The sequence below is a fragment of the Herpailurus yagouaroundi genome, unplaced genomic scaffold (genome assembly GCF_014898765.1).
Source record: "Herpailurus yagouaroundi ecotype Mexico unplaced genomic scaffold, PumYag 180, whole genome shotgun sequence".
Classification (NCBI taxonomy): Eukaryota; Metazoa; Chordata; class Mammalia; order Carnivora; family Felidae; genus Herpailurus; species Herpailurus yagouaroundi.
The window spans coordinates 3,578,167-3,601,360 of NW_024412411.1; the positions used below are offsets into that span (position 1 = coordinate 3,578,167).

The following is a 23,194-nucleotide window of genomic DNA, read 5'->3' on the forward strand; positions in this document are numbered from 1 at the left end:
GTTCCTCTAAATCTTCCACTGAACAAGGAGATGTCGGGCAGACAGTAGTACACTAATTTTGCAGATCAGTAGGCCTGGGGCCAGCTGGAGCACCAGGCACTGGGTGAGTGGAAGCTCAAGTGTCCTAGTGAGAGCGAAGCTGTGACTCCCAGCTGCTCCCTCACTTACCACCTAAGCCCCAGGCCTGGTCTGGAAAGACAAATGAACTAGATGACCTCCACAGGCCCCAGAATGGATGCTGGAAGCGGAAGGTGGGGCAGACCTCCCTTTCTAAGTCAGGTGGCTGCTCCGCTGTCTACCAGGTGCCAGAAGGGCCCACTGAACCAAGACCTCTGGTAACAGCTGTGAGAGAAGGAGGAGACACAAGGTTGAACCTGTTTTATGGGGGACATGCTGGCTGGGACTAGGGGCAGAACAAAGAGTTGGGCTTAGCTTTTCAAGGGATTGAAGGCTTGGGATCCTGGCTAGTTGCAGGCCTCCCACAGTGTCAACTGGGGTCAACTCTACTAGGACTGGGAGGCAACGGGGAGATGGGGTAGGGGAGAAGGGGTAAGAATGTGGGGACAGGAGAGGGAGGTGGTGGGAAAGGGAGTGGAAGGAAGGGGTGAGGAGAGAGGGAAGGGAAGCAGGGCTTGGCTGGAGCTGGAGCTGGAGCTGGAGCTGGAGCTGGAGCCAGAGCCAAAGCCAAAGCCAAAGCCAAAGCCAAAGCCGGAGGTGGTTGGGTCAGCAGCAGGAGACGCTCAAAAGGGAGCCTCCCGGGAAGTGCAGGCTGCCATGAGAGCCCGTTTGAGCTGCTCATAGGTGACAAACATCACCACGTTCCAGGAACCCAAACGGAGAAAGGAGGGCATGAACCTAGAAGGCAGAAAACACAGGTCACAGGGGGCACCTTGGCAACTCCTGAGGGCACTTCACCTCCCACTCACCCCAGTGGGCCATGGTATCCAATCCAACCTAGTTGCTCTGTCCCAAAGGAGGCTGTGAGGGCCCAGGGTGAACAGAGCCCCACAGCCATGCGGCTCTGAGCAAGAATTTTCTGCGAGTCTCCATTTTAATACCCATAAGGTAGGAATGACAACTCTGGGAGGAACTAGTTAAGAGCATGAGGGAATGCCAGTGAAATACTAACACCAGGATCAGAATAGTTTGACACCTGGTTGCTAGTCAGTTCCAGGTGGTTCTCTCCCACCTGTGTGTAGGTATGGATAGCTAGGAGGCTCGGGACTGGGTGGGGTGGATCAGAGGCTCACCCTTTGTAGAAGGCTCGGGGACCCTCCTTGTGGAGCATGGTAAGGGCACAGTGGCCAGCGCTGCTGTACTGGCCCGGGGCAGAGTTCATGTATCTCGTCTTGACCACATCGACAGGGGAGGCGATGACAGTGGTGCAGAAGCCTGCCCCAAAGGCGGAAGTGAAGTGGCAAGGGAGGTCATCTGCCAAGGAGGAGCAGGAGAGGCAGTCAGAACTCCTTACCTCATCATTCCAGAAGGGAAGAGATTATCAAACTAACTTAGGGGTTTTCTGGTTTTAGAGAAAGAGATGCCAGCGGGGATCTGTCCTGATGACCTAAAAGTCATTTAGCCTAGAGTCTAGCCTCAGTACCTCAGTGTGCAGTGGGAGTTTCATCCCAGCTGGCTTCACTATGGTAAATCTAAACTCACTCCACAAGCATAGGGGAAGGAGGATGAAAAGATGTGAGACTCAGGCAACCAGACCCTCACATCTGATCCTAGGTTGGGGGAAGGGCAAGACCCAGAACCATTTATACTAACTCACCTGTCATGAGGTTGGCTTTCAGGAGGGCGTCCTTGATGAGATCGTAGGTCACCAGCTCAGCACAGTTGACAATGGCATTACGAGCAACATTGGGAGAGGTCCCTACAGGAGGAAAAAATACTGATGTGACACCAGACATTAGAGGAGGAGGAAGACAGGGAAGAAGAAACACCTGGTACACACCTTTCCAGAGTCCCCGGAACCCTTCCTCTCGGGCAATGGTCTTGTAGGCATCGACAGTGCTTTGGTATCTCTGGCCACTTCCAGCCCGGGCCTGAGCTTGGAATCGGACCTTTACTACATCTGTGGGCTGGGCCACAGCCACAGCCAAGGCCCCTGTGGTGCTGCCTGCCAGGAGGCGGCTCCCGATGCCGGCATCTGTGGAAGAAACATGGGGGGTCAGTGCCCAGCTGGGATTGTACTAATTTTCCACCTCTCTTCACTAAAAATCACCTCATCACTGTAATCTCTTGCCTTCTGGGAATAGGATTCAGATAAGCTCTTGCTCTAAAAACTCCTTGCATCAAACAAAATAACACCTTGAATGTCTACTACTTGCTACGCAATGGGACATAGCAAGGAGTGGGACAAAATGAGACCTAGCTCAACAGGGTAAGTCACAATCATTTCCACCTGACAAGTGAAAACCCAAGGCTCAGAGAGAAGTGGCCTTTCAAGGCCTTAGATTCATAAGACTTGGGTTCGCATGCCAGATCTATTTCTCCTTGCCATGTTATCTCAGGAAAAGTTAACCTTTTGATCTGGGTTCTCAGTTTTCACATATGTAAAAAGGAGGTGGGCATAGCATGCGAGGAGGTAAAATGGAAGAGTGCTAGCTTTGGAAGCAAAAGTCCTGGGTGTGTTTTCTGGCTCCTCATTGTGTGCTCTTGGCCAAGTACTTTCCACCCAGCAAGGCTCAGTCTCTTCATCTCTAACATGGGGATGATACCACCTACTCTCAGAGTAGTGGTGGGGACTGTCATGGGATGATGCCCTGCACAGAACCTGGCACAGCCCAGGTGCTCAAGAATCATTAGGAGAATCAAGGTGCCTTCCTGTTCTCAGTTCCTCTGATCCTCCTAGGGGTCTTAGAGCCTAAAGAAGCTATGTAGCAAATCATCAATCAAGGATGATTTGATTGGACTGGTCATCACCAAGGAGAAAAGGTCAAGGGGCCCATGGCCCAGCTCCACACTCACGCTCAGAACCCTTGGTGTAGAACTGCTTGACAGAGTCGTAGAGGCCGATGCGGACAGAAGCAAAGCTCATCTGGCGCTGCAGGCCAGCGACCAGCCCATTGTAGAGGCTGCGGGGGCCCTCGGTGCGCACCATGGTCAGGATGGTGCCCAGCACGCCACGGTACTGGGCGCTGGCTACGGCCCGCGCTGGTCCCTGCCTTTCTCCTTGGATCTGCAAGGCCAAGATGGGTGGTTATAGGGGTTGGCAGGTTGCCCTCCCCATCTCCTGCCATCCCTATGCTCCAAAGTTTGCACAGTCCCAAACACCCCACTGGCCCTTAAGGAGTCTATATCTTGGGGCAGAGTAGACTAGACAACATTGGGAACCGCAGGCTTTCTGCCCTCACCTGCAGCCGGACTTTAGCGGTGTCCAGAGGAAAGGTGATGAGATCTGCAATGCAGGCAGCTGTGCCAGCCCCCAGGAACTTCACAGTGGCAGTAGGGGGTACATCTGTAGCCTTGAACCCAACCATAATGCTGATTTCCTCCTCTCTCCCAGGAGATGGAGAAAGATGGAGAAGGGGGCACCTTCGGTCAGCAACAAGACGAGATAGAGGAACTCTGCCGGAATCTAAGCCAAGAAGAGAGAAGCCCCATTAGCAGCAGCATGCACAGTCCCTCCCTGCTTACCACCCCACCCCCACCTTCCCTGACAGCACCACTTCCCTAAGCAAGAACCAGAGCAACCTCATGAAGGAAAACAGGAGTGAGCTCTGGAGGTACTCAAGTAGGGGCTAGAGAAGCAATTCCTGCCTGAGGAGAACACATTTTGTGAAGAGCCCCCTCCCTTTTACTATAGGAAGAGTCTGGATAAGGGCTATCTTAGTGCTGACAAACTGGCACTGACTCATCCTTTTGTCTGCTGGGTGCAGAGATTTCACTGATGATACCGGCATGCCTACTTCTGCAGATCTGTCTGAAGGACAGGCAGAAGTGGGGAAGAGGTTTCAGTCAGACCAAGATCTGAAAGGCACAGGCTCATAGGCTTATGCCCTGGATTTCTTAAGTAGGAGAGGTTCCTATGGGTCTCAAATTATCTAAGTCTAGAAGAAAAGGAATGGAGAAGACCAGTTCAGTCCCTTCTCAGCCCACTCTAATTCTCCTCCCCAGCCCCACACAACTTGGGCTCTCTAGAGTCATTCTTTCAACAAGACTGCTTTGCTGGGCACTGGCTCACTGAGATGCAGGAGACAATATCAACCCTAGATGGGGCTTACTGTCTGGCACAGGGGATGGGCAGGTGATTCAAGCTACATTTGGGGCTTGCAGGACATACTCTCAAAATGCAGAGGGAACAACTAACTCCATCAGGAGAGAGGTAATATTTAGCTGGGCCTTGAGGGATCCTGGACAACTCTCAGGGCTGAAAGTAGGTACACAGACACTGGACTCTCCCCCCCTGGCCTATTGTGTGACCCAGGGAAAACAGTCTCCCTCTCTAGCCAGTTTCCTCTCCTTCAACAAAGGGGATCCACATCTTCACCACAGGAGGGGCAGGGAAAGGGAGGTGCAGATCAGAGCTACAAAGACACAGGAAACCAAAAGCTCCATTTTGTTCTTAGAGTTGAACAACACCCTTCTCTGCGGCCTCTGCTGCCCTTCCCCGGGGAGGAAGTGAGCCCAACACCCCAGTGGGGGAGGTGACCTGCTTCTCTCTCCCCTGAGCTCACTTCTCTCACTTCACTTCACCAGGAGCAGCTGCTCTGAGCCTAGCCTGATTGGTTGCCCATGTCGCTGGGGCCATAAGGAAAATGCTGGCCAGCAGAGGGAGGATGTGGTTGGAGTCAGTTGCGAACACAAAGACCCATGGAAACAAACAGTTCACAGCTTCTTCCTCCTGAGCTTCTCTACTCCAGGCGTCTGGGGCCAACAGGGAAATCCAGAGGCTACTCACCACTCAGTTGCATCCGGATCTACTATAGGCCAGGTCCTGGCCTTATTGGAGTTTCCCTGGAGTCTGGCCCACATGAGGCTCAGTGAAGATTGGTACTCACATGGCGGAGCGGGTTGATGAAGGAGCTCCAGACTCCCTAGCTTCCCTGTTCTGACATATCTATCTATCCCCCAGAACTTGTAGGATACATTCCCCATCCCACTGCCCGGGGCACTCTATTAGCTCATTTACTCTTCAGAGCTGCCCTGTGAGGTGGCTGCCTTCTTTCCATGTTACAGATGAGGGAACTTGGTAAGAGCCACAGCTACAGCCTCCAAAGCTTATTAGATTTGCTCTGCACTGGTGTCCAGAACATTTCTCTCCTGCTGTTTTCTCAGCCCCCCGCACAGGCAGGGCTTTTAACAAGAAAGTCTAACACCCAAGTTCTCTCATGCCAATTTAAAAAAAAAAAACCTTAAATTTTTAGCTTTTTTTTTTATTATTTATTTTTGAGAGACAGAGCATGAGTGGGGGAGGGACAGTGAAAGGAACACAGAATCCGAAGCAGGCTCCAGGCTCTGAGCTGTCAGCACAGCTCAAGCCCACAAAACCATGAGGTCAAGACCTGAGCCGAAGTCGGACGCTTAAATGACTGAGCCACACAGGCGCCCCACTCTCATGCCAATTTGACAGTTCTGAGAAGGTTCAGGCAAAGAATGTCCCTTCTCTGGGCATCAGAGACCTGAAAAGTGAGTCTATCGTGTCCTGACCTTGAGCTGGGTCACAGTGTTGTGAAGGCCAGAGAATAAGGCCTAGCCTCTGTCCATCTCAAAGACAAATGCACAGAGGCTCAGTTGCCATTTTGAATGTTGCTTTGGGTTTGTCAGGTCTTTTAGAGGTTGAGTATGGGGGCTATGGCCACTTGTGCTAAAGGCCCCACTAAGAAGAGAAAATAAAACTCAGGCCTCAGGAATTTGTCCTAGCTCTGCTGCTGACCCCCAGGATGACCAAGGACTAATCACTGTCCCATCTAGGCTTCAATTTCTTCCTTTGTAAATATGGGGACCACCATCCCTGCCTAGTCAAGATCAGCTTAAAGGATAGAATGAGACCAGGGATAAAGGAAAGTGTTTTGTGAATTCTGAAGAGCAACTTCACTGGGGTGGTGGTAGTTATTTTTGCTAATGTCCCACTGACCCCCACCCCCAGGCCAAAGCACTAGTAGGCAACAGAAGACCCTTCCCTTAGAGTGGATTCTTACCCGGCTTTGTAAGGTCTCACGCTGAGGCCTCCAAGATCAAGCTTCTCTAAAGGCATCCCATTCTTCAAAGCTGCCAGTGGCTATCATGGCCCGATCCCCTTGGTTTTCCATAGAAAATGGCTGGGAGACGAAACACCTAATAGTCATACTATGTGTCCTGTGGATGCGGGGAAAGAGGAGTTTAGAAAGGAAATATGCCTTTAAGGATCACACTCCAGCTAGAAAAGGGCCACCTGCCCAAGGCACACAAGCCCAGTCCTTCAGGGTGGAGGTGGGGAGGAGTAAGGAATAGGGTCTATTTCACCCAGGGTAGCTGGGGACTAATTAAGTACACACACTGTAGGGGGGAAATGAACCCAGGAATCCCCCCTCCCCTGTCTGCTCTCTTAGTAGACACATTGACTCTCTTCCAGATTTCTGCTTTAGAGGCACTCTGTACTCTGAAGAAGCAGCCTCCCAACGCAGTCAGCAGATTCTGGTGAGTGGGAGTGTTAGGCGGTCATGATAGGTCAGAGACTCGCCGAGAATCGACTAGCACCCAGCCGCGAGCTGTGAGGAGGTTACAGGGGCTGGGAACGGGCCCTGCTCAAAACTCCGTCTCAGCCTGGGGGATGGAAAGTCATTCTGGTCGTCGCAGTCGCGCCGAAGGCCCCCACCCAAAAGCAGGGCTGGGCATCCTGGGCGAGGGGAGAGAGTAGAAGGGTGGAGGCTTAAATTATTGAGCCAATTGAAGGTGAGAGGTAAACAAAAGGGGAGAGAAAAAGAGTGAAAGAAAAGGAAAAAGAGGACAGAGAAGAAAAATTCAAGATAGGCTGGGAGAAGAAGAGAGAAATTAGAAGGAAGGGCGCGGGTCCTCGCTGCCGGGGTGGCGGGAGTGCCGCCGGTTTAGCGGGCTCAAGGCTAGGGCGGGCGGGGCCCGGGCTCACCCGGCCGAAGGGAGAACAAGAGCGTGCTGGCAACTCTGTTGTCTGTCGGCGGGCGGAGGGCGCGTGGAGAGAGCAAGGACAGTACTCAAACCGAAAACGTGTCCGGCGAGTTTACAATGGGGTCGCTGGAGGCTGCCGCGCTTTAGGTCTCGGGGGCGGGGCCTGCGGGGCTGGGCGGGGCCTCTAGTTACCGCCTTTCGGCAAGGGCCGTCCAGCGAAAAGTTCTGTGCGAGCCTCCACTCCCATTTCCGTGCGGGCGGATCCCCGCGTCCTTCGCGTCTCCTCACACATCCCCGTTCCGCCAACCTCTTGGTGAGAATGGCAAGGCGGAAGCCCGGAAAGAAGCAGAAGCAGCCTAGGGTCACACACGCCTCTGCTCCCCCTGTATCCCGCTAGGGCTCTTTCTAATACAATCCAGAAACTCGGATGAGAGCGTACTCCCCCCTTTACGGGCTCTGCAACCCCTGACTCCGCAAACAGAACCCCAGCCTCCTGAATCCTCCGCGGGGCGGGGCCTCGCGGCCGCTGGAGATTGGTTAAAGCCGCCGCGTTGCCGGAGGAAGGAGCCAATCCGAGGTGGAGCGGCAGGTGGCGGCTAACCGCCAACAGCCGCGAGGCGCCGCTGGGCTTCCGGCGTACGCCCGCAGCACTCTGGCCTTGCCCAGGGGATCCAGGGGACTTCCGATCTGGGCGGGACGGAGGCACCCAGCGTGACGCTCCCGCGCCCATATACACCTGGGTGCGCGGGCCGGCGCCCCTCGAGTGAGAAGGCGGAACAGGGCCCGGGCCTGCTGTGCGCCCAACCTGGCGATGAGAAAGTAACTTAGATGAGCTGAACCTGGGTCCCCTTCAGTCGGCTGGCAGTCCTGTTGGGGTGACAGACACGCAAAAGACCAGTAATTGTGTCCTGTGGCTGGGACAAATAGAACGTTTGGGGAGTAGGACTCTTGTTCACCCTTGGCTTCGCCCTTTCTTCCTATGTTTTTGTCCTTGTTGGCCTCCCAGCACCATTGAATGGATTAATCGAAGTAGAGGAAGACGTCTCTCTGACTAGATTGTAAACTTCTAGAGAGCAGGAAGCTCTTTCCTGTGTTTTTAGTGTCACAACATCAAGGGCCTGCATATAGTAGGCTGTGGGCATGCTGTTTGGGCTGCTGTTGAAAATGTCTGAAAAAGTGTAAATGGGAGGATCAGGGGAGATGAACATTTGGTGACTGCAATTACTGTGTTCACATTCAGTGTGAATACTTAATATAATCTTGTGAGGCTGATACTAACCTCAGTTTTAAGAGGAAACAGAGTCCCAAAGAAGTGAAATCACCTGCGTAATGTCACACAGCTGGGAAGTGGTGAGCTGCGATTTAAATCCTGGTTTATCAGCCTCCAATGTGTTTGTTTTCTGAATTGTCCACAAGAAATGTCAGCTGAAAATAACTGCCATGGGACTGGATAATTATAGCAGGAAAGAAAAACACTGAACACGTGGTCTTGGCAGAAGCAGAAGAAAAGTGGAAACTGAGAAGTCAAGCTGGAGAATTATTTCTGGCACTGTGGAATCTCCCATCCACTAGCTGCTCTGGCTTTTCCACGAGCTTCTGTGTCTTGCTGTGATGAAATGATTCCCAGATTGCTCTGTGACTGGTGGTGAAACTGCTGAACTTGAGAAGGCAGAAAGAACAAGATGGAACTAATGGCCTCAAAATGAAAGCACCACCCTGATTGCCAAAACAAGGAAGAATTGACCAAAGACTGTATACCCGTGAGATGTTTGTTTATCCCTTGCAAAATTCAAGGGCTGGTAAAAAGATGATGTGTGAACCTTTAAAAAAAGAAGTAGAGATTACCAGGACCCAGCATGAATTTCTTAAGAAGAAATCCTGTTAAATTCTCTTAACACAAGAGTTTGAAAACAAAAATAAACAACGACCCCCCCTCCCCCCCGCCAATTCTCTTTTATTTCGGATGGAGCCAAGCAGATGAGAGCAATGCTACTGACACTATATCTGTGGACTTTTAGCAAGCAGCTTGTCCAAGTCATAAGATGTCCTGTAGACAGATTAGAGAATGTATGCATACAGGTAAGTGCATTTAAAAAACTTGTTTCACATCTATTTCATTAAATACATACATACTGCAGTTTATTTGTAAACGTATGTGCCAATAATCAAATTGACAAGGTTTATAATGTTGATATACCAGAAAACAATCCACTGTATTCACAGTTTTGAAACTTTAACATTTTAAATACAAACTGTTTGAAACACTGAAAATGGAAAAGACACAAGAATGCCAAAGAGAATTGAAAACATCAAATAATTAAGCCAACATGAGGAAATATTAAACATTTCAAATGTCTCTGGTAATTTTTAAATATTGGGTAGGTTGGCTATGTTACCCCCCCACCCCCAAATAAACACAAAATTATCTGGTTGCATTTTTTTAAAACTTAGTTATTTTATTTATTAATTTATTTTTAAATTTACATCCAAGTTAACATATAGTGCAACAATGATTTCAGTAGATTCCTTAATGCCCCTTACCCATTTAGCTCACCCCCTCCCACAACCCCTCTAGCAACCCTCTGTTCTCTATATTTAAGAGTCTCTTATGTTTTGTCCCCCTCCCTGTTTTTATATTCTTTTTGCTTCTCTTCCCTTATGTTCATCTGTTTTGTCTCTTAAAGTCCTCATACGAGTGAAGTCATATATTTGTCTTCTCTGATTAATTTCGCTTAGCATAGTACCCTCTAGTTCCATCCACATAGTTGCAAATGGCAAGATTTCATTCTTTTTGATTGCTGAGTAATACTCCATTGTATATACATACCACATCTTCTTTATCCATTCATCCACCAATGGACATTTGGGCTCTTTCCATACTTTGGCTGTTGTTGATAGTGCTGCTATAAACATTGGGGTGCATGTGCCCCTTCAAAATGGCATACCTGTATCCCTTAGATAGATAACTAGTAGTGCAATTGCTGGGTTGTAGGGTAGTTCTATTTTTAATTTTTTGAAGAACCTCCATACTGTTTTCCAGAGTGGCTGCACCAGTTTGCATTCCCACCAGCAGTGCAAAAGAGATCCTCTTTCTCCGCATCCTCACCAACATCTGTTGTTGCCTGAGTTGTTAATGTTATTCATTCTGACAGGTGTGAGGTTGTATCTTATTGTGGTTTTGATTTGTATTTCCCTGATTAGTGATGTTGAGCATTTTTCATGTGTTGGTTGGCCATCTGGATGTCTTCTTTGGAGAAGTGTCTATTCATGTTTTTTGCCCATTTCTTCACTGGATTATTTGGTTTTTGGGTGTTGAGTTTGATAAGTTCTCTATAGATTTTGGATACTAACCCTTTATCTGGTATGTCATTTGCAAATATCTTCTCCCATTCCGTTGGTTGCCTTTTAGTTTTGCTGATTGTTTCCTTTGCCGTGCAGAAGCTTTTTATTTTGACAAGGTCCCAGTAGTTCATTTTTGCTTTTGTTTCTCTTGCCTTCAGAGACGTGTTGAATAAAAAGTTGATGAGGCCGAAGTCAAAGAGATTTTTTTGCCTGTTTTCTTCTCTAGGATTTTGATGGCTTCCTGTCTTACGTTTAGGTCTTTCATCCATTTTGAGTTTATTTTTGTGTATGGTGTGAGAAGATGATCCAGATTCATTTTTCTGTCACTGTCCAGTTTTCCTAGCACCACTTGCTGAAGAGACTGTTTTTATTCTATTAAGTATTCTTTCCTGCTTTGTCAAAGTTTAGTTGGCCATATGTTTGTGGGTTCATTTCTGGGTTCTCTATTCTGTTCCATTGATCTGAGTGTCTGTTTTTGTGCCAGTACCATACTGTCTTGATGATTACAGCTTTGTAATACAGCTTGAAGTCCGGGATTGTGATGCCTCCTGCTTTGGTTTTCTTTGTCAAGATTGCTTTGGCTATTTGGGGTCTTTTGTGGTTCCATACAAATTTTAGGATTGCTTGTTCTAGCTCTGTGAAGAATGCTGGTGTTATTTTGACAGGTATGGCATTGAATATGTAGATTGCTTTGGGTAGTATTGACATTTTAATAATATTTGTTCTTCCTCTCCAGGAGCATGGGATATTTTTCCATTGTTTTGTGTCTTTTTCAATTTCATTCATAAGCTTTCTATAGTTTTCAGTGTATAGATTTTTCACCCCTTTGGTTAGATTTATTCCTAGGGATTTTATTGATTGCATTTAAAAAATTTTTTATTTTTAATTTTTTAAGTTTATTTTTGAGAGAGAGAGGCAACGCAAGTGGGGGAGGGGCAGAGAGAGAGAGGGAGACAGAAAATCTCAAGCAGACTCTGCCCTGTCAGGATGGAGCCTGATGTGGGGATTGAACTCACGAAACCATAAGATCATGACCTGAGCCAAAACCAAGAGCTAGATGCTTAACTGACTGAGCCACCTAGGCTCTCCTGATTGCATTTTTTAAACATTTTTTAAAATGTTTTATTCATTTTTGAGACAGAGAGAGACAGAGCATGAGCAGGGAGGGGAGGGGCAGAGAGAGAGGGAGACACAGAATTCAAAGCAGGCTCCAGGCTCTGAGCTGTCAGCACAGCTGACGCGGGGCTTGAATTCACGAACCGCGAGATCATGACCTGAGCCGAAGTCAGACACTTAACCAACTGAGCCACCCAGGCGCTCCTCCCCTGATTGCATTTTTAAAAAGATTTTATTTTTATGTAATCTCTACACCCAACTTGGTGCTTGAACTCACAACCCCAAGATCAAGAGTCAAATGTTCCACCAACTGAGCCAGCCAGGTGCCCCTGATTGCATATTTTAGAAAAATCAAGGGGTACCTGGATGGCTCAGTTGGTTGAGTGTCAGACTTCAGCTCAGGTCATGCTCCTGCCTGCCTCAGTACCTGTGCTGAGCATGGAGCCTGCTGGGGATTCTCTTTCTCCCTTTCTCTCTCTGCCCCTCCCCTGCTTGTGTGTGTGCACATGCATGCGTGTGTGCACTGTCTCTGCTCCTCCCCAACACACTCTCTCAAAATAAATAAATAAACTTAAAAAAATATATAGGGTTTGTTACTTGCCAGTGAAGATTCATTAAAGATTTTTTTGTTGTTGTCTTTTTTAAGTGTATTTATTTATTTTGAGAGAGAGTGTTGGGGAGGGACAGAGACAGTGGGAGAGAAAGAATCCCAAGCAGGGTCCATGCTGTCAGTGTGGAGTCCAACTCAGAGCTCAATTCCACGAACTGTGAGATCATGACCTGAGCAGAAACAAAGAGCTGGTTGCTTAACCAACTGAGCCACTCAGGTCCCCCAGCAAACCCTGTATTTTAAATGTTGAATTAGAAAAACACTGTTAAGAGTTAAAAGATGCATGTTGAGTCAGCAATAAAAAGGAATGAAGTACTGATACATACTACAAGGATGAACCTTGAAAACATTTTGCTAAGTCAAGCCTGTCACAAAAGACCACATATTGTATGCTTCCACTTGTATGAAATGTCAGAATAGACGACTCTATAGAGGCAGAAAATAGAGCTAGGAGGGATGGAGGGCATTGGGGCATGACAGGTAAAGGTTAAGGAGAGGGTGGTTGTTTTGGGATGATGAAAATGTTCTAAAATTGGTTGTGGTGATGGTTGCACAACTCTGAATATACTAAAAAACTGTTGACTTTCCCTTTAAATGAGTGAATTGTATGGTATGTTAATTATATTTCAATAATGCTGATACAAAAAAAAAAAAAGGAAAAAACCAAAACAAACAAAATGCAAATTGGACCATGTTAACACCCTTTAAAGTGCTGCTTGATGCACTTTGAATGAATTCTAAATGGGTTAAAAAAAATGTTTTCCAAAACTTCTCATGAGATGTCAGTGAATCTTTATAGTCTGAGTTAAGATCTTATAAAACAGGGCTAAATTATACATAACTTGCTGATTTGTATACCTTCCACAATGTTCAATTGATACACATAATTTATAGATATCCACAGGAATTCTTAATGCCTCATCAAATTTCTCAGTACTGGATATTTATTGTTTTATACTCTTTCTACTCTAAATACCAAGAAGTCTTTTCATAGGAAGAGATAAATCTCTTTCCCATTATCCCCAAAAGCATAGGTTTTGTTATATATTTTGTTACATATAAAATTAAACCAGATTTATGTTTGATAAACTGACACATAAAATCACCATTACAGTATTCATAGTGACTGCTTATAAATGTCAACAGTCATCATAAAGCCTGTAAAGTTTATCGTTAGATTTATAAAATGAAATGCAGATTGATTCAAGATGAAAAAATACAGTGCTGATTGCTAAAAAGCTCTTTGTTAAAAAATTAGGGGTCAAAAAAATTTTTTTCGAAGTAGCTCTTTGTTGCATTAGGATGTGCTATAATGAGCAAGATTCCAAACACTATCAAATGTTTCCCAAACTACACCACAAAATACTTTGAACATCATTTAAGTATAAGTTATACCTCACCAGCAGGATGCTTTTTAGTGACTGGCACTATAAAGCACACTTTAAGAAAGAAAAAGACACCAAGTGTGAATAACAAATGTTGTTGTTATAAAATTATTGCAAATGAATTGAGGAAGGTGACTGTCTATTCTTTTCTGATAAGATGCTGTCTCTAAATATTGCATTATTTGCAGGAAATGAGACTTCCATACCAACCTAAGATGGTAAAGCAAACTTGAAAAAGTGGCTTCAGTGTGAATATCCAGTGTTAAAGCTCCTTCCTAGAATGAATGAAAAGTTAAGGACACGTAGACATAGTTTTGTACCAGAATGGAGGGGTTTTTTTTGTTTGTTTGTTTTGACAGCTTTCTTTTCTGCAAAGTTTGTGTGTAGCAGTTTTCCTATAAACTTTCTCATTAATTCAGAGCTAAACAGGAATTTCAAAGCACAGATCAAGAAGAAACCAGTGGGCTTCTGTTGTGGCAACATCAGAGTTCTGTTTTGTTGTTCAATCTGTAGTTGCTTCCTCAGTGACCATTTCAAATCGTTCTCTACTTTCATTTGCTCTGAGCCGGAAGTGAAATCAGGTTCTCCTTTCTTCTCAGAAACATCACCAAGTCTTCCGTTTGTAAATTGTTTAGAAGCATACAACATGGTAACATAACCACAAAAATCCCTGCAAACCCATTTTGTCCCTTAACATTTGCAGTGCTTTATAGACAATCATATTAACATGACTCATGACCCTCCTTGTAGTTGTTTCATCAAATGGGAAAGATTTCTCCCATCCCATTGTTCAGTATTATGAGCATATCTAAAGTAGGAATTATTTCAGGATTAGGAATCCAAGGCATTATTAATGTTTAATAATAACCATGAAATATGGGGTGCCTGGGTGGCTCAGTCAGTTTAGTGTCTGACTCTTGGTTTTGGCTCAAGTCATGATCTCACGGTTTTGTGAGTTAGAGTTCCACGTGGGACCCCACACTGACACTGTGGAGCCTGCTTGAGATTCTCTGTCTCTCCCTTCTCTCTGCCCTTCCCCAACTTGCTCGCGCATGCTCCCTCTCTTTCCTTCTCTCAAAATAAATAAATAAACTTAAAAAAATAATAACCATTAAATCTCTATGATAGTTTTTGAAGTCTTATGCTTTTGGACGGTAAAAGAAATGGGTATCTGACTTCTGGGTGGTGACTTCTAGATAATGGATCTAAAATGCTGAGCAGGGGGCACCTGGATGGCACAGTCAGTTAAGTGTCTGACTTTGGTTCAGGTCATGATCTCATGGTTCATGGATTTGTGAGTTCCAAGTCCTGCATGGGGCTCTCTGTTGTCAGCATGGAGCCTACTTCAGATCTTTAGTCTCCCTCTCTCTCTGCCCCTCCCCTGCTCACTCTCTCTCTCTCAAAAATAAATAAACATTAAAAAACAGCAACAATAAAATGCCAAGCAATACTATTGCCAATGGGTTGATCTATTAGAGAAGCTGTGGAAACAAGCAATTTATAATTTTTGTGTAGAACTCTGCTTCAAGTTGTAGAATTCAAATCAGGAAGGCTTTTACAATGTAAGAGGTTCAGAAGAAAACCATAATTGGGTTGTTACTGTGATGCAGAGACAGTATTTTGTTTCTTTAAGTGCCTGGTCAAAGTATTTCTGCAGTCTGCACTTCTCCTTCCTAAGTGTTTTGAATCTTTTCTAATTCTGTTAAGGAAGCTGTCCAGAGACTCATGTGAGAGTTTGCCAACTTTAGGTGAAAGATTTCTCATCGTTAAAAAGGCAAGAGTTGAGTCAGATAGGAAAACAATATCTTTGTGTATCCTGTAGACAGACCCAAACTGCTTATCCTGGCAGTGTCAGCTGGATGTAGTATGGATATCAGAGCTGACACAGCTTCTTGTTCAGGACTCCTACCTTCTTCACCATGCCATGATAGGAGTATCTTTTGTAGATATAAACTACTTTCAAATTTGTTTACACAGGGTACATTCCACCATGATGAATGAAGTTGATCCAGATTTATTACTTGTCTCTTATGTGCAAAGCCCAATCAGCAATACATGGAAACATCATTCTTAACCAATGATAAGTCTCCCTCAAGGACATTTGCAAGCTCAGCAACATTAGTATGCTTATCTGTTGAAAGATAATACATAGTTTCAAAGTAATCACCTATTCATCTGGCATTCAGTTCATTATAAAACCTTCAAGAGAATGAAATTGTCATCAGAGATTGATTTATTTATTCAAAGAAATAAATCCTTTGTTATATAAACTATGTACCACATTATAATCTACTGATCCAGAGAGTTGGGGACCTGAATCAGCGATCTTCACAGTAGTATATTCCTCAGGCAAAATTCATATCTTTATGTCATTTTTGTGATCTGACCAGTTTATATTACCTACCATATCTCTATGGGATTTTCTACTGGCTTTATTGGTAGAGGATGTGACCTTTCCCCCAAATTTCAAAAAGAAAAAATGTAGTGATCCATATTGATTCATAATATCAATGTACTACTGTCTTTTAACGCCGTGAAACTGTAGACAGTCAGTCCCGGACAACTGGACAATGAAGCATAACTCTTCTCAGTTTTCAAAATGTCATCGATCATCTCAGCATAATGCAAAAATGGGATTATCTCAGTCCCACAATATCCAATAAATGGTAAAGGTACAGCATGAAACCGTCTAGAGTATAATAGCTCCTCAAAGTATTTGTACTCATCTTCCTTGACATGTTTATGTTCTATTTCTGTATCATAACTGATGGTGGACATGTAGAGGACAACCTACTTTGCACATTTTCTCTGTGAATTTTAAAGACCCTGTCACCTATTGGCTAGCAGCTTGCTCTGTGGGCAGTATGCCTTATGTGGACCTCTCTGTCTATGGTGTGAGGGCCCTGGGACAGCTCGGGGGAGTGTACTAGAGGCCTGGTACCTTACACTTTGGAATTTCCCGGGCTGCCTCATGGTGAAGGCTCCAGACAGCTCAGCTTGGCAGAGAACAGAGAACAGTGTTAGGAGCGCATCAGAGGACCCAGTTTCTTTATTAAATTATATTTTAAGGGAAAAAAATAACTTTCAAAATCTCTTTTTTATAAATAACTCTCTAAGCCCTAATGTATTCCCATATGTGGCCATTCCTCAAATTTCAATGGATGGGAGAATGTGTTAATTTTGCTTCTCTCTATTTCAAAATGTTTGTCTTTATGACTGTTTTACTTTTAGCTTTCCCATATCCTTCCCAGAGTGAGCCCTCTCACCTATTCCCATTATTCTGTCCTCTACTGTTTTTCTCCAGGAAAAACAGTAATGTTTCCCTCGTCTTCAGTTTTTCCTTTCTTCTACTCTGTGTGTATGTGTGTGTATGTGTCTGCATGTGTAATTTGAAAGGAACCCTCAGGACTTTCTTCTACCTTGGCTTTTCCCCTCTCCTTCCTTTCTCTGCCACACTTTGCAAACAATTGGCTCTCCTCAGACTTCTCAGCCTCTGGCACAACTCTTACGTATTTGATGAATGAATAAAGGAATGATCTCACATTCATCTCATTCACTTTATGCCAGCCACACACACAGCCTTCTTTCCATTCTCTGAACACGCCAGGCTTATTCCCGTAGGGCCTGTGAACTGCTTGTTTCCTTATCCTGGAACACTTCCTCGGATCTTTGCCTGGCCAGCTCGTCTCATCATCCACACACACACACACACACACACACACACACACACACACACACAGATATACAGACACACAGAGGTGTACCCGCACACACACTTCTCAGAGATCACCAGTGGAGTGTTTTTAAAAATTAGTGCACTTTTAAAGTAAACTTTTTATTGAAGCATAACATATAAAACAGTGCACAAACCATAAGTGTATAGCATGATAAACATTCAAAAAGTGAATACCCCTATATAATGAGCACACATCTCAAGAAACAATATTATTTGTCAATGATACCTTAGTAAGACTGAAAATAATAAAATTAAAATTAAAAAAAGAAACATTATTAACACCTCACTGCCTCTGTTCACTCAAAGAATAACCACTATCTTGATTTGTTTGTCTTTTTATTTATTTATTTATTTATTTATTTATTTATTTATTTATTTAAGTAGGCTTCACATCCAGCTTTGAGCTCAACATGGGGCTTGAACCCATGACCCTGAGATCAAGACCAAGATCAGGAGTCAGATGCTTAACTGACTGAGCCACCCAGGCACCCCACTACTATCTTGATTTCTACATATTTCAAATATTTTTTGTCTGTTTTTAAACATCACGTAAATGGAATTATACATTATGTACTATTATGTGTCTTTTACTCAACATTGTGTTTGTGAGATTTATCCAAGGTACATGAAGCTGTAGTTAATTCTCATTGCTTTATAGTATTCCATCATATGAATATATCCAACTTATCCATTCTATTGTTGGCAGGCATTTATGTTGTTTCTTGTTTTTGTCTATTACAGTAGTACTGCTGTGAACTAGGTCATAACCTTTTCCACTACAGCCTTATTGAGTGCAACTTAAATACCATATAATTCACCTATTGCTAAATGTACAGTTTTATTGATTCTTAGTAAATTTATATAGCTGTACAACAATTACTACAATTCATCATCCCAAAAAGTTCTGTTGTGTCTGTTTGTAGTCATTTCCTTCTCTCATCTTCAGCCCTACATAACTGCTAATCTTTCTGTCTCTACAGTTTTGCATTTTGTAAATTTGTTTTAAAGGTTTTATTTTTAAATAATCTCTACACCCAATGTGGGGCTTGAATTTACAACCCTGAGATTAAGCGTCACATGCTCTACTGACTGAGCCAGTCAGGTGCCCCAATTTTCTAAAATTTTCATATAAATGGGCACCTGGGTGGCTCAGTCAGTTACGTGTCTGACTCTTGGTTTTGGCTCAGGTCATGATCACATGGTTTGTGAGATCGAGCCCCACATGGGGCTCTGGGCTGACAGCACAAACCCTGCTTGGGATTCTCTTTCTCCCTCTCTCTGCCCCTCCCCGACTCATGTTCTCTCTCCCTCCCTCCCTCCCTCCCTCTCTCTCCCTCTCTCCCTCAAAATAAATAAATAAGCTTTAAAGTTTTCATATAAATGAGATGTAATCTTTGGTGTCTAGTTTCTTTACTTAACATGTTTTTTGAGTCTCATCATGTTGATATGTGTATCAGTAGTTTGTTCCCCTTTTACTGCTGAGTATTATTCTATTATAGTGATAATGAATGTTGTGTCTGTCCTCTCTGTTATTGTTAGGGATTTGGGATATTTACAGTTTTTGGCTATTATGAATAATATGTTACAGACATTCATGTAGAAGTCTTTTTGTGGACATACGCTTTCATTTCTCTTAGGTAAATACCTAAGAGTAGGATGACAGCTAGATCTTATGGTAGGTTTATATTTAACATTTTAAGGAACTCAAACATTTCTAAAATGGCTGTATCATAGTACAGTGTCACCAACAACGCGTGGGGAATCCAGTTTGTTTTCTACAAAGTTCACCACTTTTAGCTGACAAAGCTATCGATTTTTGCTCTCTGCCAAATCATTTCTCATATTTCATAGATAAAGAATCTGAGGCTCAGAAAGACTATGAATTTGACCTATGTCTCATAGCTACAAAGTGTCACAGCTGGGATTCTAGATTTGGTTTTTGTTATAAGGTCAATAGTCATTCCATTTACATGACTTCACATGTATACTATATACTCAAGAGATTTCTACCCCTGTACAAATAGATTATTCAGTGTTTTAGATTGCCAACAGCAAAGCTATATTTCAGGAAGGAATTTTCTTGACCTTTTAAAAAATTATTCATTTTAGAATGAGCTTGGACACTTACCTAATACCACATGTAAAAATTAACTCAAAATGAATCAAAGACATAAATGTAAGGGCTAGTACTATACAACTATTAGAAAAAAAACACAAGGAAAAAGCTTTACAACATTAGATTTTTCAGTGATTTCTTGGATAAGGCACCAAAGGCACAGGTGATAAAAGAGAACATAGACAAACTGAAGCTCATGAAAATTAAAAACTTTTGTGCATTGAAGGACACAATCAACAGAGTAAAGGGCAACCTACACAATACAGAAAATATTTGCAAATCACATTATCTGGTAAGGGATTGATATCCAGAGTAGATAGAGAACCCCTAAAACTCCATAACAAAAATGAGCCCAGTTAGAATTGGGCAAAGGACTTGAACAGACATTTCTCCAAACAAGATATACAGATTACCAATAAGCACATGAAAAAATGTTCAACATCACTAATCATTAAGGAAATGCAAATCAAAACCGCAGTGTGATACTACCTCACATCCATTAGGATGGTTATGATTAAAAAAAAAAAAGGAAAATAAATGTTAGTAAGAATGTGGGGAAAATTGGAACTCTTGTACACCGTTGGTGGGAATGTAGAATACAGCTACTGTGGAAGACAGTATGATGGTTCCTCAAATCTTAAAAATAGAATGGCCATATGATCCAGCAGTTCTACTTCTGGGGATATACACAAAACAATGGAAATCAGGGTCTTGAAAAGATATTATACATGCATGTTGCATTATTCACAATAGCCAAAAGGTAGAAGCGACCTGAGTGTCCATGAACAGGTGAATGGATAAACAAAACATGGTATATACATATAATGGAATATTATTCAGTCTTGAAAAGGAAGGAAATTCTGACACATGTTACAACAAGGATGAACCTTGAGGACATTGTGCTGAATGAAATAAGTCAGTCACAAAAATATAAATACTATATGATTGTGTGAAGTACCTGGAGTAGTCAGATTCATAGAAATAGAAAGTAGGATGATGGGGGTGCCTGGGTGGCTCAGTCAGTTGAGCATCTGACTCTTGATTTTGGCTTGGTCATGATCTTGCACACATGTCGGGCTCTTTGCTGAGCGTGGAGCCTGCTTGGAATTCTTTCTCTCTATCTCTCTCTGCCCCTCCCCCCTCAAAACAAATAAATAAACATTAAAAAAAAAAGAGTAGGATGATGGTTACAGGGAGCTGGGGGGAGAGGGAAATGGAGAGTTACATTTCGTAGGAAGACAGTTTCAGTTTTGCAAGATGAAAAATGACTTTTGTGGGTGGATGGTTGCACAGCAGTATGAATACACTTAATACCACTGACCTGTATATTTAAAAATGCTTAAGATGGTAAATTTTATATTATGTGTATTTTTAAAAATTAACGAAAAATTCATTTATAAACCCATTTTGCAATGTCTTAGGCACTCTGCAGAGGATGAGAAATGCAATTGTAAACATGACCCCATGCATGCCTGCAAAGGATTTACAGGCTCCTGGGACTGCCAGGCAGGTAAACAGTGTAACCAGGGCTGTGGGCCTCTATCAGAGGGGCACCTAAGTTTGCCATGTATGTCAGACCCAGCGTATGTCTAAGAGATAACAGAAGTGGGCAAAGCAATAAATGGTACAAGGTCTGTACCTTTGGGTCATTATCAGAAAGCTCTCTCCTAGGCAGAGCTGGAAATGGTGAGGCTGCCAATACCCAAGCGATTTGGTTCAGGGGCCAGGAAATAATTTGCTAGGAATATTATTGAGGATATTCCTATGGTGTTTAAAACACATATCATTCTTCTCTTTTCTTACTACTGTGTCCAGGTTGAATCTTTCCAAGGAATATTAATTTTATTACCATTCTGTTCATTGAACTCTCACTGTTAGTACCCTTGCCTGGGTTTCAACAATAGCCTCATCTTACCAGAGGCCACTCCATTAATTTATTCTCTACAGTGCAGCTACTCATTCCCTCCTTAAAACACTTGAGTGGCTCCACATTACCCAGTTACTCCAGACTCCTTAATGTGGCGTCTTGGTCAGCTCGGGCTGCCATAACAAAGTACCATAGATTGGTGGCTTAAATAACGGATTTATTTCTCATTGTTCTGGAGGCTGGCAAGTCCAAGATCAGGGTGCTAGCCAATCTGGTTCCCTAGCGAGGGCCCTCTTCCTGACTTGCAGACAGCCTTCTCACCGGTGTCTGCACGTGGTGGAGAGATAGAGAGCTCTGGTCTCTCTTCCTCTTCTTATAAGTACACTAATCCCATCATGGGGTTCCCACCCTCATGACCTCATCTAATACCTATGAATTCTGGGGAGGACACGAACATTCAGTCCATAATATGTAGCTTCTACAACATTTCAAGGTCCCTGTTTTCTTTGTCATCCCCATCTCTCTCATTGCTTCCGTTTAGGTCTGCAACTCAGTCGTACTGATAACTGGCAAAACTTGGATGCCCCTTGTTCTTGCTTTGTTTCTGGGCCTTAGCAGAAGCAACCTCTTTTGTTTAGATAACTCCTATTGTCCTGTAGGTGTCTTCCTTCAAGAAGCCTCCTGGACCCCAAACCAGGTCAGATGTCCCTAATCTGTGTCCCTGCTCTTCGGTGCCTTATGCATATCTCTAGTGTGGCTTTTATCACTCCATATGGCTTATTTGTCTTCCTTGCCCCACCATCCCCCACCTCAGTGAGCTCCTTGGAGGCTGGATTGGCCTTGTTTATCTCAGCACTTAGTACAATATGTGGCTTATACTGTACATACACGGAAGGTTGTCCTTTATATTAGCATTCAGCAATTTTGAAAGTGTCCTGACACAAATGAACTCATCCATAGAGATATGATTGTATTTCCTTACTTAACATTCATTCCTTCTGAATAAAATGTTCCTTTAAAAAATACTACCTTTACTTACAAGATTTATATGAAGTCAGTTATCCATTATGTCACAAATGTGACTGTGTTGGGGCCCATACTATCTCATTTTTGCCTGAAGAGTTTGAGAAAGAGCAGTTTTCCTTTTACTGACTTGATGGAGTAGGTGTCTGTGGGTGTGCAGTGGGGAATGGCTGCACAGAGCTAAGAAGCTGGCTTGCCTGTGTGAGTCTGATTGTGATCTGACCTTCTTATGAGATCTCATTCATGACTTCTGGTGGCAGAGAGTGGGGTCAGGACTAGGAAGGGCATGCATAGTGTGGTTTAGAGGAAGCTGTCTCACTCAGTCCTTACGACCACCAAATTTTAGAGCTTTAGGTCATTTGTTTCAACCTCTGCTTTTAAGAAGTGGGGAAAGAGATCTAATATTTTACCTGGGAAACTGTAGAAGATCTCCCACTAATCTTGTGTTCCTTTCTCCAAGAGTCTGGACTCAGAGGTCACTAAGGTGCTGATCCCAATCAAAATATCTTAGTAGAATTGATCCCCTCTCTCTTTTGGCAGCATCATCTGAATATCTGAATAGTTTGCTCTGGGTAGAGGATGTGTTAATGTTGCTATATAGAAATTCATGGAAGACATAGTTCCTGGCCTCTAGGAACTTACAAACTGAGACCTGGGATTTAAGAATGATTTGCACATGCCAGTCAAGTCAAAAGAAAGAGAAAAATTTAAATATAGGTTTTATTTGAAAGTCAAACCAGACATTAAATAAAAATCATTTTTATTTTTTTGCTTTTGTTTGGACTTTCCTGTTCGTATATGTTGATAATCTCTAAATTATAATTTAAATTTAGGGAAGTGCTGAGGGCGAGTGGACATTTGCTTTTTCCCAGGATGCAGGGGGGTCAGAGTGGAGAGGGAGGGATGATGTTGCTGAGCACTTCTGCAA

General features: G+C 43.7%; 1 protein-coding gene, 2 long non-coding RNA genes and 2 pseudogenes across 3 annotated transcripts in view; 2 read left to right on the forward strand and 3 right to left on the reverse strand.

Annotated features, from left to right (window-relative positions):
• Positions 1–363: 363 nt before the first annotated feature.
• UCP2 (uncoupling protein 2) lies at positions 364–7,219 on the reverse strand. Its single transcript, XM_040489313.1, has 8 exons — positions 7,073–7,219; positions 6,147–6,303; positions 3,360–3,583; positions 2,974–3,184; positions 1,958–2,152; positions 1,775–1,876; positions 1,251–1,431; positions 364–855 (listed from the first exon to the last, which is right to left on the reverse strand). The coding sequence occupies exons 3-8, from the start codon at positions 3,483–3,485 to the stop codon at positions 741–743; spliced, it is 930 nt and encodes a 309-aa protein (XP_040345247.1). The 5' UTR covers positions 3,486–3,583; positions 6,147–6,303; positions 7,073–7,219; the 3' UTR covers positions 364–740.
• LOC121039267 (uncharacterized) lies at positions 3,578–5,106 on the forward strand. Its single transcript, XR_005794661.1, has 2 exons — positions 3,578–3,731; positions 4,705–5,106. It is a non-coding gene; the product is annotated as an uncharacterized LOC121039267 (long non-coding RNA).
• Positions 7,220–7,399: 180 nt separating the features above from the next.
• The window catches only part of LOC121039268 (uncharacterized), a 58,152-nt gene continuing 42,357 nt past the window's right edge, over positions 7,400–23,194 (forward strand). The window contains exon 1 of the long non-coding RNA XR_005794662.1: positions 7,400–9,150. This is a non-coding gene — a long non-coding RNA (uncharacterized LOC121039268). The remainder of the gene's footprint in view (positions 9,151–23,194) is intronic.
• On the reverse strand, positions 13,415–14,354 carry LOC121039265 (protein FAM91A1-like; annotated as a pseudogene).
• LOC121039260 (protein FAM91A1-like) lies at positions 14,901–16,389 on the reverse strand (annotated as a pseudogene).